General features: G+C 63.9%; 2 protein-coding genes across 2 annotated transcripts; both read left to right on the forward strand.

Annotated features, from left to right (window-relative positions):
* Positions 1-1,014: 1,014 nt before the first annotated feature.
* On the forward strand, positions 1,015-5,396 carry SNCG (synuclein gamma). The gene is made up of 5 exons (XM_036355966.1): positions 1,015-1,252; positions 1,945-1,986; positions 2,302-2,429; positions 4,884-4,949; positions 5,119-5,396. Exons 1-5 carry the CDS (start codon positions 1,132-1,134, stop codon positions 5,137-5,139), a joined length of 378 nt encoding a protein of 125 aa, XP_036211859.1. The 5' UTR covers positions 1,015-1,131; the 3' UTR covers positions 5,140-5,396.
* Positions 5,397-8,353: 2,957 nt separating this feature from the next.
* On the forward strand, positions 8,354-10,421 carry ADIRF (adipogenesis regulatory factor). The gene is made up of 3 exons (XM_036355967.1): positions 8,354-8,509; positions 10,004-10,066; positions 10,227-10,421. Exons 1-3 carry the CDS (start codon positions 8,449-8,451, stop codon positions 10,331-10,333), a joined length of 231 nt encoding a protein of 76 aa, XP_036211860.1. The 5' UTR covers positions 8,354-8,448; the 3' UTR covers positions 10,334-10,421.

The following is a 10,421-nucleotide window of genomic DNA, read 5'->3' on the forward strand; positions in this document are numbered from 1 at the left end:
ATTCCCCCCTGAGACCTTCCCCTGGGACCTTTCCTAAAATCTCACCCTTAGAGCCCCTCGGATGGCGGGCCCAGCGCCTCTCCCTCCCTCCTGGGAGCAGCGAGAGCCTTTCCCCTCTTCTTCCTCCCCCTCTTCGCCTCTGCCTTCCTCACTCCCAAGCTCCAAGGGCCCTTCCGTTGCCTCTATAACTCATTTCTTAAGCCCATTTCGTCTACGAATTACTTCTTCCACTTCTGTGATTTTATAAATAAATGTCCTCTTATAGTTTGGGCCTTGGCTCTGAATTCTTTCCTAGCCCAAACTCAAGTACCGAGGTTGCCAAACCCAGGTCCCATCGGACCCGACCTGGTGCCATTCCTGCTGCACAAGGAGGTGTCCCCACTCGCCATGTCCCATGGAGTCAGGAGAGCACAGGTCGAGGTGGGGCTACAAGAGGCCGTGGGTAACTTCACCCCTGCTCAGCGCCTGTCACCCTGGGGAGCCAGCAGGTGGGGAGAGGCTCTGAGGGCCACAGTGTGTCACCAGAGGCCAGGGCATGGACAAGCCTTCGTGGGCCCCATCCCAGCTCCTCCACGTAACTGTGCACAGCAGGATGGGGCTCCCTGTGAGTGGCTGGGCAGCCCCGGCCGGTCTGGAAGGTTGGCCACTCTTGCCTGACAGGCCTACCTGGGTGCTGGGAGCACAGGCTCCTCCCTCATGGCCCAGGTGTCACAGACACAGCAGCCCCGGCCTGGGGGCACCTGGCCAGAGTGGCCCTGCAGGGTTAGGGCCACGAGGGAATGAAAGGCAGTGATGGCTAAGGATGCATCCAGACGGCTGCAGCCCCTGGGGAAGGCAGGGCAGGAAAGGAGGTGAAGCCAGCCGGACCCAGGGGACCTGGACCCTGCTGCCAGCCTCTATTCTCCCTCCCTCCCTCCTTCCTTCCCTCCCTCCCTCCCTCCCTCCCGCCCTCGTACTCTCCCTCCCCCCTGTCCCACCCCTAGACTGGCTGGGCTTCCATAGGCCAGCGGCTGCATCATCAATATTTCATCGGCGTCAATAAGAGGCAGCGGCAGCGGGGACAGCGGCTGCGGCAGCACTGCCAGCTCCAGCACAGCCTGCGGCAGAGCCGGCTCTGTTCCTGCCACCACCATGGACGTCTTCAAGAAGGGCTTCTCCATCGCCAAGGAGGGCGTGGTGGGTGCCGTGGAGAAGACCAAGCAGGGGGTGACGGAAGCGGCTGAGAAGACCAAGGAGGGTGTCATGTATGTGGGTGAGTTTGGGCGGAGCTGCTCGGGGGCTGGAGCCTGGGATGCCCGGTTACTGAGAGGATGAGGACCTGGCTGTCGCATCAGGTCTCCGGGCCCTGAAGCACCCCCTCTCCTGCCACCCCAGGGTCCATTTGGTCTTCCTCGGGGCCCCAGGAGCCTCTGGGTCAGGACAGCAAGAGGGGTGCACAGCTCTGAGACACACCTGTTTGTGCGCACGTGCACGGACACAAGCCCCTGCTCCTCATCGCACGGGCCCTTGGGCTCAGGAAGAAGCCACACGGAGCCCGAGACCCTGCCACAGGCCTCCACCTCCTCAGAGGAAGGGGTGGGACTGAGGAGCAAAGACCCAGCCCCCCTCTCCTCACTCCCTCCACGGAAGAGGAGGCAGAGCTGATGACTCAGCTCCGGTCAGCAGCCGGTCCTGCTGCAGCTTCCCAGGCCCGGGCCACACCCAGGCAGGGCCCAGACCCCCCTCAGGCCTGGTCTCTCTCATCCGCCATCCTGTCCTGTCCACTCCCATCTGACCCCTCCCCCAGACACAGCAGGAAGCAGCCTTTAAAGGGACTGCTGGTCTCGACACCGTCCTCACCCACTACTGACCCCACAGCTTGTCCGGCCGTTCTGTTGCCCTGACAGCTGCACCCCCAACACTAGGAGGAGTGGGTCTGGGCTGATGCCTCCATTTCCTCTCCAGGAGCCAAGACCAAGGAGGGTGTCGTGCAGAGCGTGACCTCAGGTGAGGAGCCCCAGGACTAGGGGATGACGGGGCTGGGACCTCCAGGGACTTCTGCACCCTGGTACTAAAGGCCCAAGCTCAGGGTCCTCCTTACTCCCAACTGGGGTCCTGAGCTGTACACAGACCCAGACCCCTCAGAACCCAGGGTTGGCCTCCCAGTCATCAGAGCCCCCCTGGCACCGGGAAGGGGCAGCCTCCGCTCTTGGGTAGAACCAGAGGCTTGAGTGCCCTGGGAAAGGGGTGCTCAGGCCTGCCTGGGGCAGGCTGCCCTGGTGGGAGGGGTCAGGGCCACCGCCAGCCAGAGTCCTCCCACAGTGGCTGAGAAGACCAAGGAGCAGGCCAATGCTGTGAGTGAAGCGGTGGTCAGCAGCGTCAACACCGTGGCCACCAAGACCGTGGAGGAGGCGGAGAACATCGCGGTCACCTCGGGAGTGGTGCGCAAGGTGAGGCCTGGCCCAGCTCTGGTCCTCAGAGCCCCGTCCTCTCCTCTGGGCCCCAGAGAGGCCAGCTGGGGGGAGACATGATCACCCGTGACATTCAGGGAACCAGAGGCCTAGGGCAAGGGTGTCTGCTAGACTCATGGGGAATCCTCACACCACCCCTGTGAGGGGGCAGTGTGAGGCCCAAAGGGAAAGCGAGTCTCAAAGCCACGCGCTCTGAGTGGTGCCGGCCTTCAGGGTGAACCACGCTTGACCAGTGACCGCGGGGCCTGTGGCCCCAGGTGGTGACAGGCAGCCAGTGGCCAGGCTTTCCTGGCCCCTGCCGGCAGCCCCTCCTCCTCCTCCAGGAGCTGGGAAGCAGCACCCCCTGGTGGTGGAGACTAGTTTGAACCCGCCCTCCTGCTCTGCCTTTGTGTGCTGTGGAGTGTGCCCCAGAGAGTGTGTGTGAAGTGTGCACGTGTGTGTCTGTGTGCTGCCCCGGCAGAGCGCACCGGAACAACGGGCACTCCCCGAGGCGGGGCTGGTGGGTGAAACATCCCACTCACCCAGGGCAGGCTCTGCGTGAAGCATCTGACACACATTCACTCCTTCAGCGGCACAAAGCGCCATGCAGGTGTGCAGATGAGGCCGAGAGGCTGTGCCGTGCCCACGCCCCATAGCTAGTCTGGGTGAGCCTGCAGGCCCAGGGCCTCCGGCTCCAAGCCTGTGCTCTGGCAGACAGCGGCGGAGAGTGGCAGGAGCAGGATCCGTTGCGGGCAGGAGGTGCTCCCTACAGAGCGTGTCCCATCCTCTGCAAAGCTCCCTCACGGGGCAGGCTGCAGGGCCGGCTCCCAGCCCTGCTCCCAGCCCTGCTCCGGGAGGGGTGTGCAGGGGCTCGGGCCTTGCAGAGACAGCCCCCTCTCCAGGTCCCAGCTCTGCCCCGTCCTAGCTCCACGACTTGGGAGGCTCCTCAACCTTCCTGGGCCTCCATTTCCTCATTATTTTTTAAATCCTCACCTGAGGTTATGCTTTACTGATTTGTTTTGTTTTGTTTTGTTTTGAGAGGGGGAGAGGGGTAGGGAGAGAGAAAAGTCATCAACCAGCTGCCTCCCATACATGCCCCCACTGGGCGATGGAACCTGAAACCCGCGCATGTGCTCTGACTGGGATTCGAACCCATGACCTTCTGGTGCACAGGATGACGCCCAACCAACGGAGCCACACTGGCCAGGGCATCTATTTCCTCATCTTTAAAACGGGAGGGGTGAGAGCATGACTTACTGGCTGTGTGACGGTGCAGGGAATGGCCCCCAGGAAGCATGAGGACAGGCCACGGTGGGCACCCAACAAAGGCCAGTGACCTCTGGGCGGGACCCCATGTGCTGCAGGACACACCAGGCCTTCCCTGGCTCCCAACACAAGAGCTCTGGGTGGGCCCTCCTCCCGCACCTTGGAGGGCTAATGACCCTTGGAGCCACCCAGGCCCTGGTGTAGAGGAGGCCGCCTCAGGGCAGTCACGACTCACCCTCCAGTGAACCACGGAAGGATGCAGCACAACCTGTCTGGCCACTCATGCCACCGATCATGCCCCTGCTCTGGGCAGCAAGACTAAGCAGGTGGCCACCCACCTCCACCAGGAGAGCCTGTGCCGACTCTGGCTGACATCAGTGCCGGTTTATGCCCCGTCCACGAAGGGGTAGGATGGTGGCACAGAGGTGACACCCTTCAGAGGTACAGGTCCTGTCCACCAGCTGTCACACAACCACCCCTAGGCCAGCCTCCACCTCAGGCAAGTATCCAGCTGGGCGTAGGGTAGGAGACAGGAAGTGAGAGGACAGTATAAATCCAGACCAGCCTGAGCCTGGAGCTGGCGTCCAGGGGGCAGGGAGAAGGAAAGAGGAGGCACTCATGCTCCTGGGGATGGAGAGGGCCTGGAGCAAGCCCCACCTGATGCCTGCAGCCCCACTGCTTTGAGCTGTCAGGCCTCAAGCTGGATGCCTGGCTCCCTGGCCTCAGGGTACCCGTGTGAACAGTGCAGTGACTGATGCTATGTCCCTTCTCCTAGTGCTTTCTGGGGACTCAGGAGGACAAGGGTGTGTGATCATGTGATTCAGGGACACTGAGGGTGGGGTGAGGCCTGGGGCTTCAGGGGCCACTGCCCACCTCCACCTACCCCACCCACCAGGCTCCTCAGGGAGGTCCAGCCAGGGGCTGCACAGGGACTCAGCATCAAGCAGAGGCTCCAAGGTGTTTGGGACCCTGAAGGCCATGGCACCATCAGACAGAGCCCTCCCTGTGGCCCTTACATGATCATCGCGCCCAGTCTGTCTGGCCCTCACACGCCCTTACCTTGGCCCATCGTGTGCAGCGGGTGCTTAGGGCCTCTGCTCACCTTTGAGGCCAGGGAGGCTGGGGCCTGGAGGCAGGCAGCCAGGCTCTGCGCCTCCACCAGGTACCATGCCCCTTCTCTCCCCACAGGAGGAGCTGAAGCCACCTGCCCCGCCCCAGGAGGATGAGGCAGTCAAAGAGGAAGCGGTAGAGGAGGTAGGAGCTGGGCCACTGAGCTATACCTGGGGCCCTGAGCAGGGACCCCCATCCCTCACAGGCTCACTGCTTCCCCCCTGGGGTATCAGAGCCCTCAGGGCAGAGGGGTAGATATGACTCCTGTCCCTGCCCCCTCAGGGCTGTGTGAAGGTCACTCTCTCTCTCCTAGGCCAAGAGTTGGGGAGACTAGAGGGCTACAAGTCCGCTGCAGAGGCCGAGAGCAACCCCCTCTGCGTGGAGCCCAGCCCCTCCGGCCACTGCATGCTAGTCAGTCCTGGAGCGTGACCTTGGGGTGGCCCTTGCTTCCTGGCAGCCCAGGCCCGTCTTCCCAAGCTACACCACCTTCATCTCTCCCTCACCCTCCCAGCCTCTGTCCTTCTAACCCCACAGATGCTGCTGTGAATTCTTTTTAATGATTTCAAATAAAACTCAAGTCCCCACACCTGGCCCTACTTGCCCATGCTGCCTCCGTATGCTGCCTCCTTCATGAAGAAGCCCTCAGGCCTCCTTGGGAAGGAAGCCAGGCCAACCTGCTGACCTGGGACCAGGTGCCTTACAGGGACACCCTGGGCATTTATGGAACCTGCTGACGGCAGGTACTGCCTTTAGGGAATTCCTCTGACCCCAACCCATCCATCATGGCCTTTGCCTGGAGGAGGTGGCCCTGCTTTGGGCTCCCAGGACAGGCCTCCAGGCCTGAGCTTTAGCTCAGCCTCGGGGACGGCTCCGGGCCATCCTGCCAGTGTTGGGCTCCAGTGTCCTTTGGAGAAAGGGACTCCGAACACCCCTGCCTGGAGTAGGTGATAACTTTCAAAATGTGCAGCCTAAACCCTTAGCCAGGCGTCTTTCATCCTCCTCCTCACAGAGGACACCGCCCGCCGGGCTCTCCAGCAGCCCCCAGCACCAGCTCCCGTCTCCCGGGGAAAAGGAGCGTATCCAGGGTCATTAGGAAACACAGCAGCAGAGATGCACAGGCATGAGCCCCCTGGAGAGAAAGCCGCAGAGTCCTGAGAGCTTTACCTCACTCAGTCCTCGGAACAAGCAACTGGTCTGGTCCCAGTTTCACCGAGAATGAACTGAAGAACAGAGAGGTTGAATAACTTGCCCAAGGGCACACAGCTAGGAAGTGTGGGGCTGAGTGGAGCCCAGGTGGCCTCCCTGCAGAACCACTCCGTTAACTGTAAAAAAAAACAAAATTCAAGCAATAGCTAATTGACTTTATTAGGAGATTCATTCCAGATTGGCTGATTACCATTATGTTTCTGGGAGAGGTTGAAACTGCAGTTAGATCAGGTCTTAAATCGAGGTTTGGTGTCATGGACTTTTGGCACAAGTGACACCATTTGGGGTCTGTGGTTTTCTCTAACGACTCCCAAGCTCTGCTGCGGCCACGGGACAGTGTGGGCCCCAGGGAGCTTGTGGAGATGCCCCCACTCCCAGTACAGGCTGGTCGCTGTCCTCCTGGAAGTGCTGTGGGCATCACAGCCTGGAGGCTTGCTCAGAGGTGGCTGAGCAGAGACTAGGGGTTCCCTCCCTTTCACACCCAGACAGTTTGGGCTCAGAGCATGCAAGTGACTTGCCCCAGGCCTCCAGCCCTGGTGCTGGCGGGCAGGGATGAGTCCACACCACCTTCCCATCCTGCCTCCGTGCTGGGGAGCAGGGGACAGGGCACTCCTGGGGGCTGGAAACCCAGCAAGCAGAGCTGAGCTGGGTGCTAACTGGTCCATGTCCAATGCTGGGCATGGACACCCACTGCTGAGGAGGCAGAGGGGGCAGGGGCCTGCTAGTCCGCCATGGGCGGAGGGAAGGGTCTAGAAGGCTCCCAGGCCGGCCCAGACATGTGCACTCAGCAGGTCTGCGCAGGTCAGGAGGAGGCAGCAGGGCCCAGGTGGGCCGGTGCGCGGTGCTTTTGGGCTGTAGGAGCAAGTGAGGAGCTAGCCCACTCAGGTGACTGCGGAGGGGCGCGGAGGCCTGGCCTCGGGGACAGCGCTCACCACGCGCTCTCCGGGCTGCGGAGAAGGTGGCGCTGTGGGCTCCGTCTGCGGGCTCCACCCCACGCACATCCCCAGGCTGCTCCTGGCCGAGGGCGCTGGGAACCCCGCGGCTTCCTGGGAGATGAACCGCCTCTCCCTGGGCCGCCTCCTGGGAGAGAGCGCCGCGCCCTGGCCCTGCGCCCGGGCCCTGGCTGAGTCTGGGGCGCCGTCAGCCTATTTCGTCCTCACGGCGCCCCGGGAGCGAGAGGACAGGATGCCCTGGGGTGGCTGCGCCGAGACGGCTGCACTCGGGCTGCTGCTTCCGGCCACTCCGAGGCCGCTGCCCTCTGCTCAGGCCTGGGCCGTGGCCGCAGCAGCCCCGCGAGCTGCCTGGACGTCGGGCTCACGGGCCTGGCGCTTCGGGGGCGCTCCGAGGGCTGGCGGCCCGGCCGGACCAGGATGGTGCCAGTCCCCCAGTCCGCCTCCAACGGCTCCGCAGAGCCTGTGAGCCGGGCCAGGCTCACGGCCCCCACCCAGCTCGGCGCAGGCCCCTTCCTCGTGCCCGGGGTTGCCCTCTTCTCCATCACCCCTTCCGCGGAGTGTGTGTGTCCGGCTTCCATACCTCACACCCGGGACTGACCCTCCCCGCCCCCCTTCCTGCCCCGCCCCCATGACAGGGCGGGCGTGGGCTCTCGGGGGACCTGGGTAGGTGGGGCCTCCCGGAGCTTCAGGATGGGGGGACGCCCACGGGGGAGCTGACGGGCCTGGAGAGGGTCGGGGGCCCGCAGAGACTCTGGGTGGGCAGCGGTGGCCTCCAGGCTCCTAATGGGCGAGGCGGGGTGGGGTGGGGGCCCGCCCTTCGCCTTTCGCCCTGCGCCCTTCGCCCTTCAATGCGGGGAGGATGTGCCTCGAGCGCCGACGTGCAGCCCGGAGGATCCTGGCCCCTCCCCACGCGCCGCTGTCCCGGGGGCGCGGGGCGGTGACTCACTCTCGGCCCGGGCCGGCTCTCCCCGCCTCTCAGCGCCGCCGCTTCTTCCCATAAACTGGCAACACCCATTTCACGAGGCTGTAAAGGTTAGAAAGCGGCCCGACGCGCCCGGCACGAGGTAAACGCCAGCAAAAGCAGCTGCTGTTGTTAATTTCTTGAGCTCCTGAGCCGGCGCTGGCCCCGCGCACGGGTGGAGGGAGCCCCTGGGCGGTGAGGGAGAGGGCAGGCCGCTGGTGCGCAGGTGTGTGCGCCCCTCCTGCCCGCAGACCCGCCCTGGCCCCTGGCCCCGTCCCCCGCAGTTCCTGCTCCCCTCGCCACCTTGGTCGGGGCCAGGCTGCGCTCCCGGGCGGCGGAGCCTGGAGGGGCCGGGTCACTCCTCCCGCCCGGGCGCTGGGAACCGCCCCGCCCCGCCCCGCCCCGCCCCTCCCGATGCGGGCGGGCCCGTCCCCGCCCTGCGGCTCCTTTTAAAAACCACAGTCGCAGCCGCCCGCTAGACCAAACGTCCTCCGCCACCCGACGACCTCGCAGATCCGCAGCCATGGCCGGCAAGGGCTGGCAAGACCTGAAGCAGCAAGTGGAGGGGACGGCGCAGGAGGCAGGTGAGGAGGCGCTGGGCGCTCGGAGCAGGGTGCAGCCCCAGAGGGAAAGTTGGCAGGAGGCTCAGGCTCGAAGCCTGCCCTCCCCTAAGAAGCGGGGACTGGCAGGACGCCCACCCCGACCAGCCGGGAGACGAGACGATCCTGGGTGTGTGGGGATGGGGGGGGGGGGCGTGGAGGGGGTGGGGGACAGCGGTGCGGAGCCCGGGCTGCACTTGGGGGTCGCTAGAGCCAATCAGGGGAGGCCCCTCAGGGTCCTTGGGGGAGGGTGAGCATGCACCCTGCCTCCCTGAGACTGGCCTCTGCTCACCGGGCTCAGCACACAGGACCGGATGGGGTGGCGGCGCCAGACCCCACTGCGCGCTTTGTTTTGAGTTTTCCTCCCCCTGAAAAAGAGTTGTTTTCACATCCAGCCAGAGGGCCTCCCCACCTCACCCAGCAGAGCAGGTGCCCAGCCTTCGTTGCTCTGCTGCAGCTCTTGACCCCTCTGACTGAGGTCACAGCCAGGGAGGGTGGGGAGAAGGCATGTGAAGGGACAGGGCCACCAGTGTCAGCTCATCTTCCCTGGGACCCCGGCTCCGGGCTCCGGCTCCAATCCTCCTGCACATGTCAGTCAACAGACACACCCGCGCCCACCCTCCCACCCGTGCCCCAGGGGCAGCCGCGCTTGCTGCCACTAGGAAGCCTCTTTCTGCAGGGCCCCCCTCTGGACCCCACTCTACCTGCAAGCTGGGTGCAAAGGCTCCTCCTTTGGGTCCTGGCTATGTCAGACCAGACCCCAGGTGTGGGTAAGGCAAGCCCTTTCCTGTTCAGAGCAAGGAGGAGCCAGATCTCTGGGGGCCGGGAGCCAATGTCTGCCCATCAAAGGCCCTGGAAACACAGGTCCCCACAGGCACAGACTCTGGTTCATAGAAGAGGGCCTGACCGGGGAAGTTTACCTCCCGTCTGCACTTTGCCTTAAGCTGCCTGCCCGGGGCAGCATTGGCATCGTCACCGTGTGCCCTCTGGGTCGAGGCACAGGAAAAGAGGTGGGGAGGGGGCCTTGAGGAAGGAGAGGCAGGCCGTGATGAACTAAGGGTGCACTAAAGGTGGGAACCCAGGCGTCTGAGGGGCTCTTGAAGGAGTCAGGGTTCTTCCTGGACCAGGCCCAGCAGCAGCCATAGCCCAGAGCCATCTCCAGCCCAGCCCAGCCCTGCCCTGCCCTGCCTGGCCCCGCCCACCTTCCTGTCAGCCATCCTGGCCATTGGATGGGAAGCAGACCAGAGGGGAGGAGCCCAGAGTTATAAATAAACAAGAACACCCCAGAGGCATGGAAACAGCTCATGCCCCTCACTGGCTGGGTGGCCTTGGCCAAGGAACTTTATTTACCTTGATGGCATCTGTCCCTAGGGCCTGGAGGGCAGACTGCTCCAGAGAACAGATGGAGGGTGGTGGCAGGGTGGGTCCCTGTGGTCCATGGGCCTCAACAGAGGCTAAAGGCAAATCTCTTTGTTTCAGTGACTGCTACGGGAGCAGCAGCCCAGCAAGTGGTGGATCAGGCAGCAGAGGCTGGACAGAAAGGTCTGGGCGCTGGGGGCGGGCTGGGCAGAGGGCAGGAGGGTGCGCAGACCCAGCACACCCTTCCCTCTGAAGTCCCGCTGCCCACACTGCATCCTGGGAGGAGACCCTGCCTGGCCTGGCTCCCCACCTGCCCTCACCTCCCTCTCCTTTCCTTCCCCAGCCATGGACCAGGTGGCTAAAACTACGCAGGAGACCGTGGACAAGACCGCTACCCAAGCCTCGGAGACCTTCTCAGGTTTTGGGAAGAAGTTAGGTCTCCTGAAGTGACGAAAGGGAGCCCCGAGTAACCCTCCCGCCCGAGCTCTGCTCAGCGGCGGCCCCTCGGCATGAGGCCTCATTAAAGCACGTGCCCCGA

Source organism: Myotis myotis, unplaced genomic scaffold, assembly GCF_014108235.1.
Source record: "Myotis myotis isolate mMyoMyo1 unplaced genomic scaffold, mMyoMyo1.p scaffold_m19_p_24, whole genome shotgun sequence".
Classification (NCBI taxonomy): domain Eukaryota; kingdom Metazoa; phylum Chordata; class Mammalia; order Chiroptera; family Vespertilionidae; genus Myotis; species Myotis myotis.

Coding starts and splice junctions, on each gene's coding strand:
- SNCG (XM_036355966.1), top strand. CDS start 1,132: ATGGACGTCTTCAAGAAGGGCTTCTCCATCGCCAAGGAGGGCGTGGTG. Junction 2,430..4,883: donor CCTCGGGAGTGGTGCGCAAG/GTGAGGCCTGGC, acceptor CTCTCCCCACAG/GAGGAGCTGAAGCCACCTGC. Junction 4,950..5,118: donor AAGAGGAAGCGGTAGAGGAG/GTAGGAGCTGGG, acceptor TCTCTCTCCTAG/GCCAAGAGTTGGGGAGACTA.
- ADIRF (XM_036355967.1), top strand. CDS start 8,449: ATGGCCGGCAAGGGCTGGCAAGACCTGAAGCAGCAAGTGGAGGGGACG. Junction 8,510..10,003: donor GGGGACGGCGCAGGAGGCAG/GTGAGGAGGCGC, acceptor TCTTTGTTTCAG/TGACTGCTACGGGAGCAGCA. Junction 10,067..10,226: donor AGCAGAGGCTGGACAGAAAG/GTCTGGGCGCTG, acceptor TTCCTTCCCCAG/CCATGGACCAGGTGGCTAAA.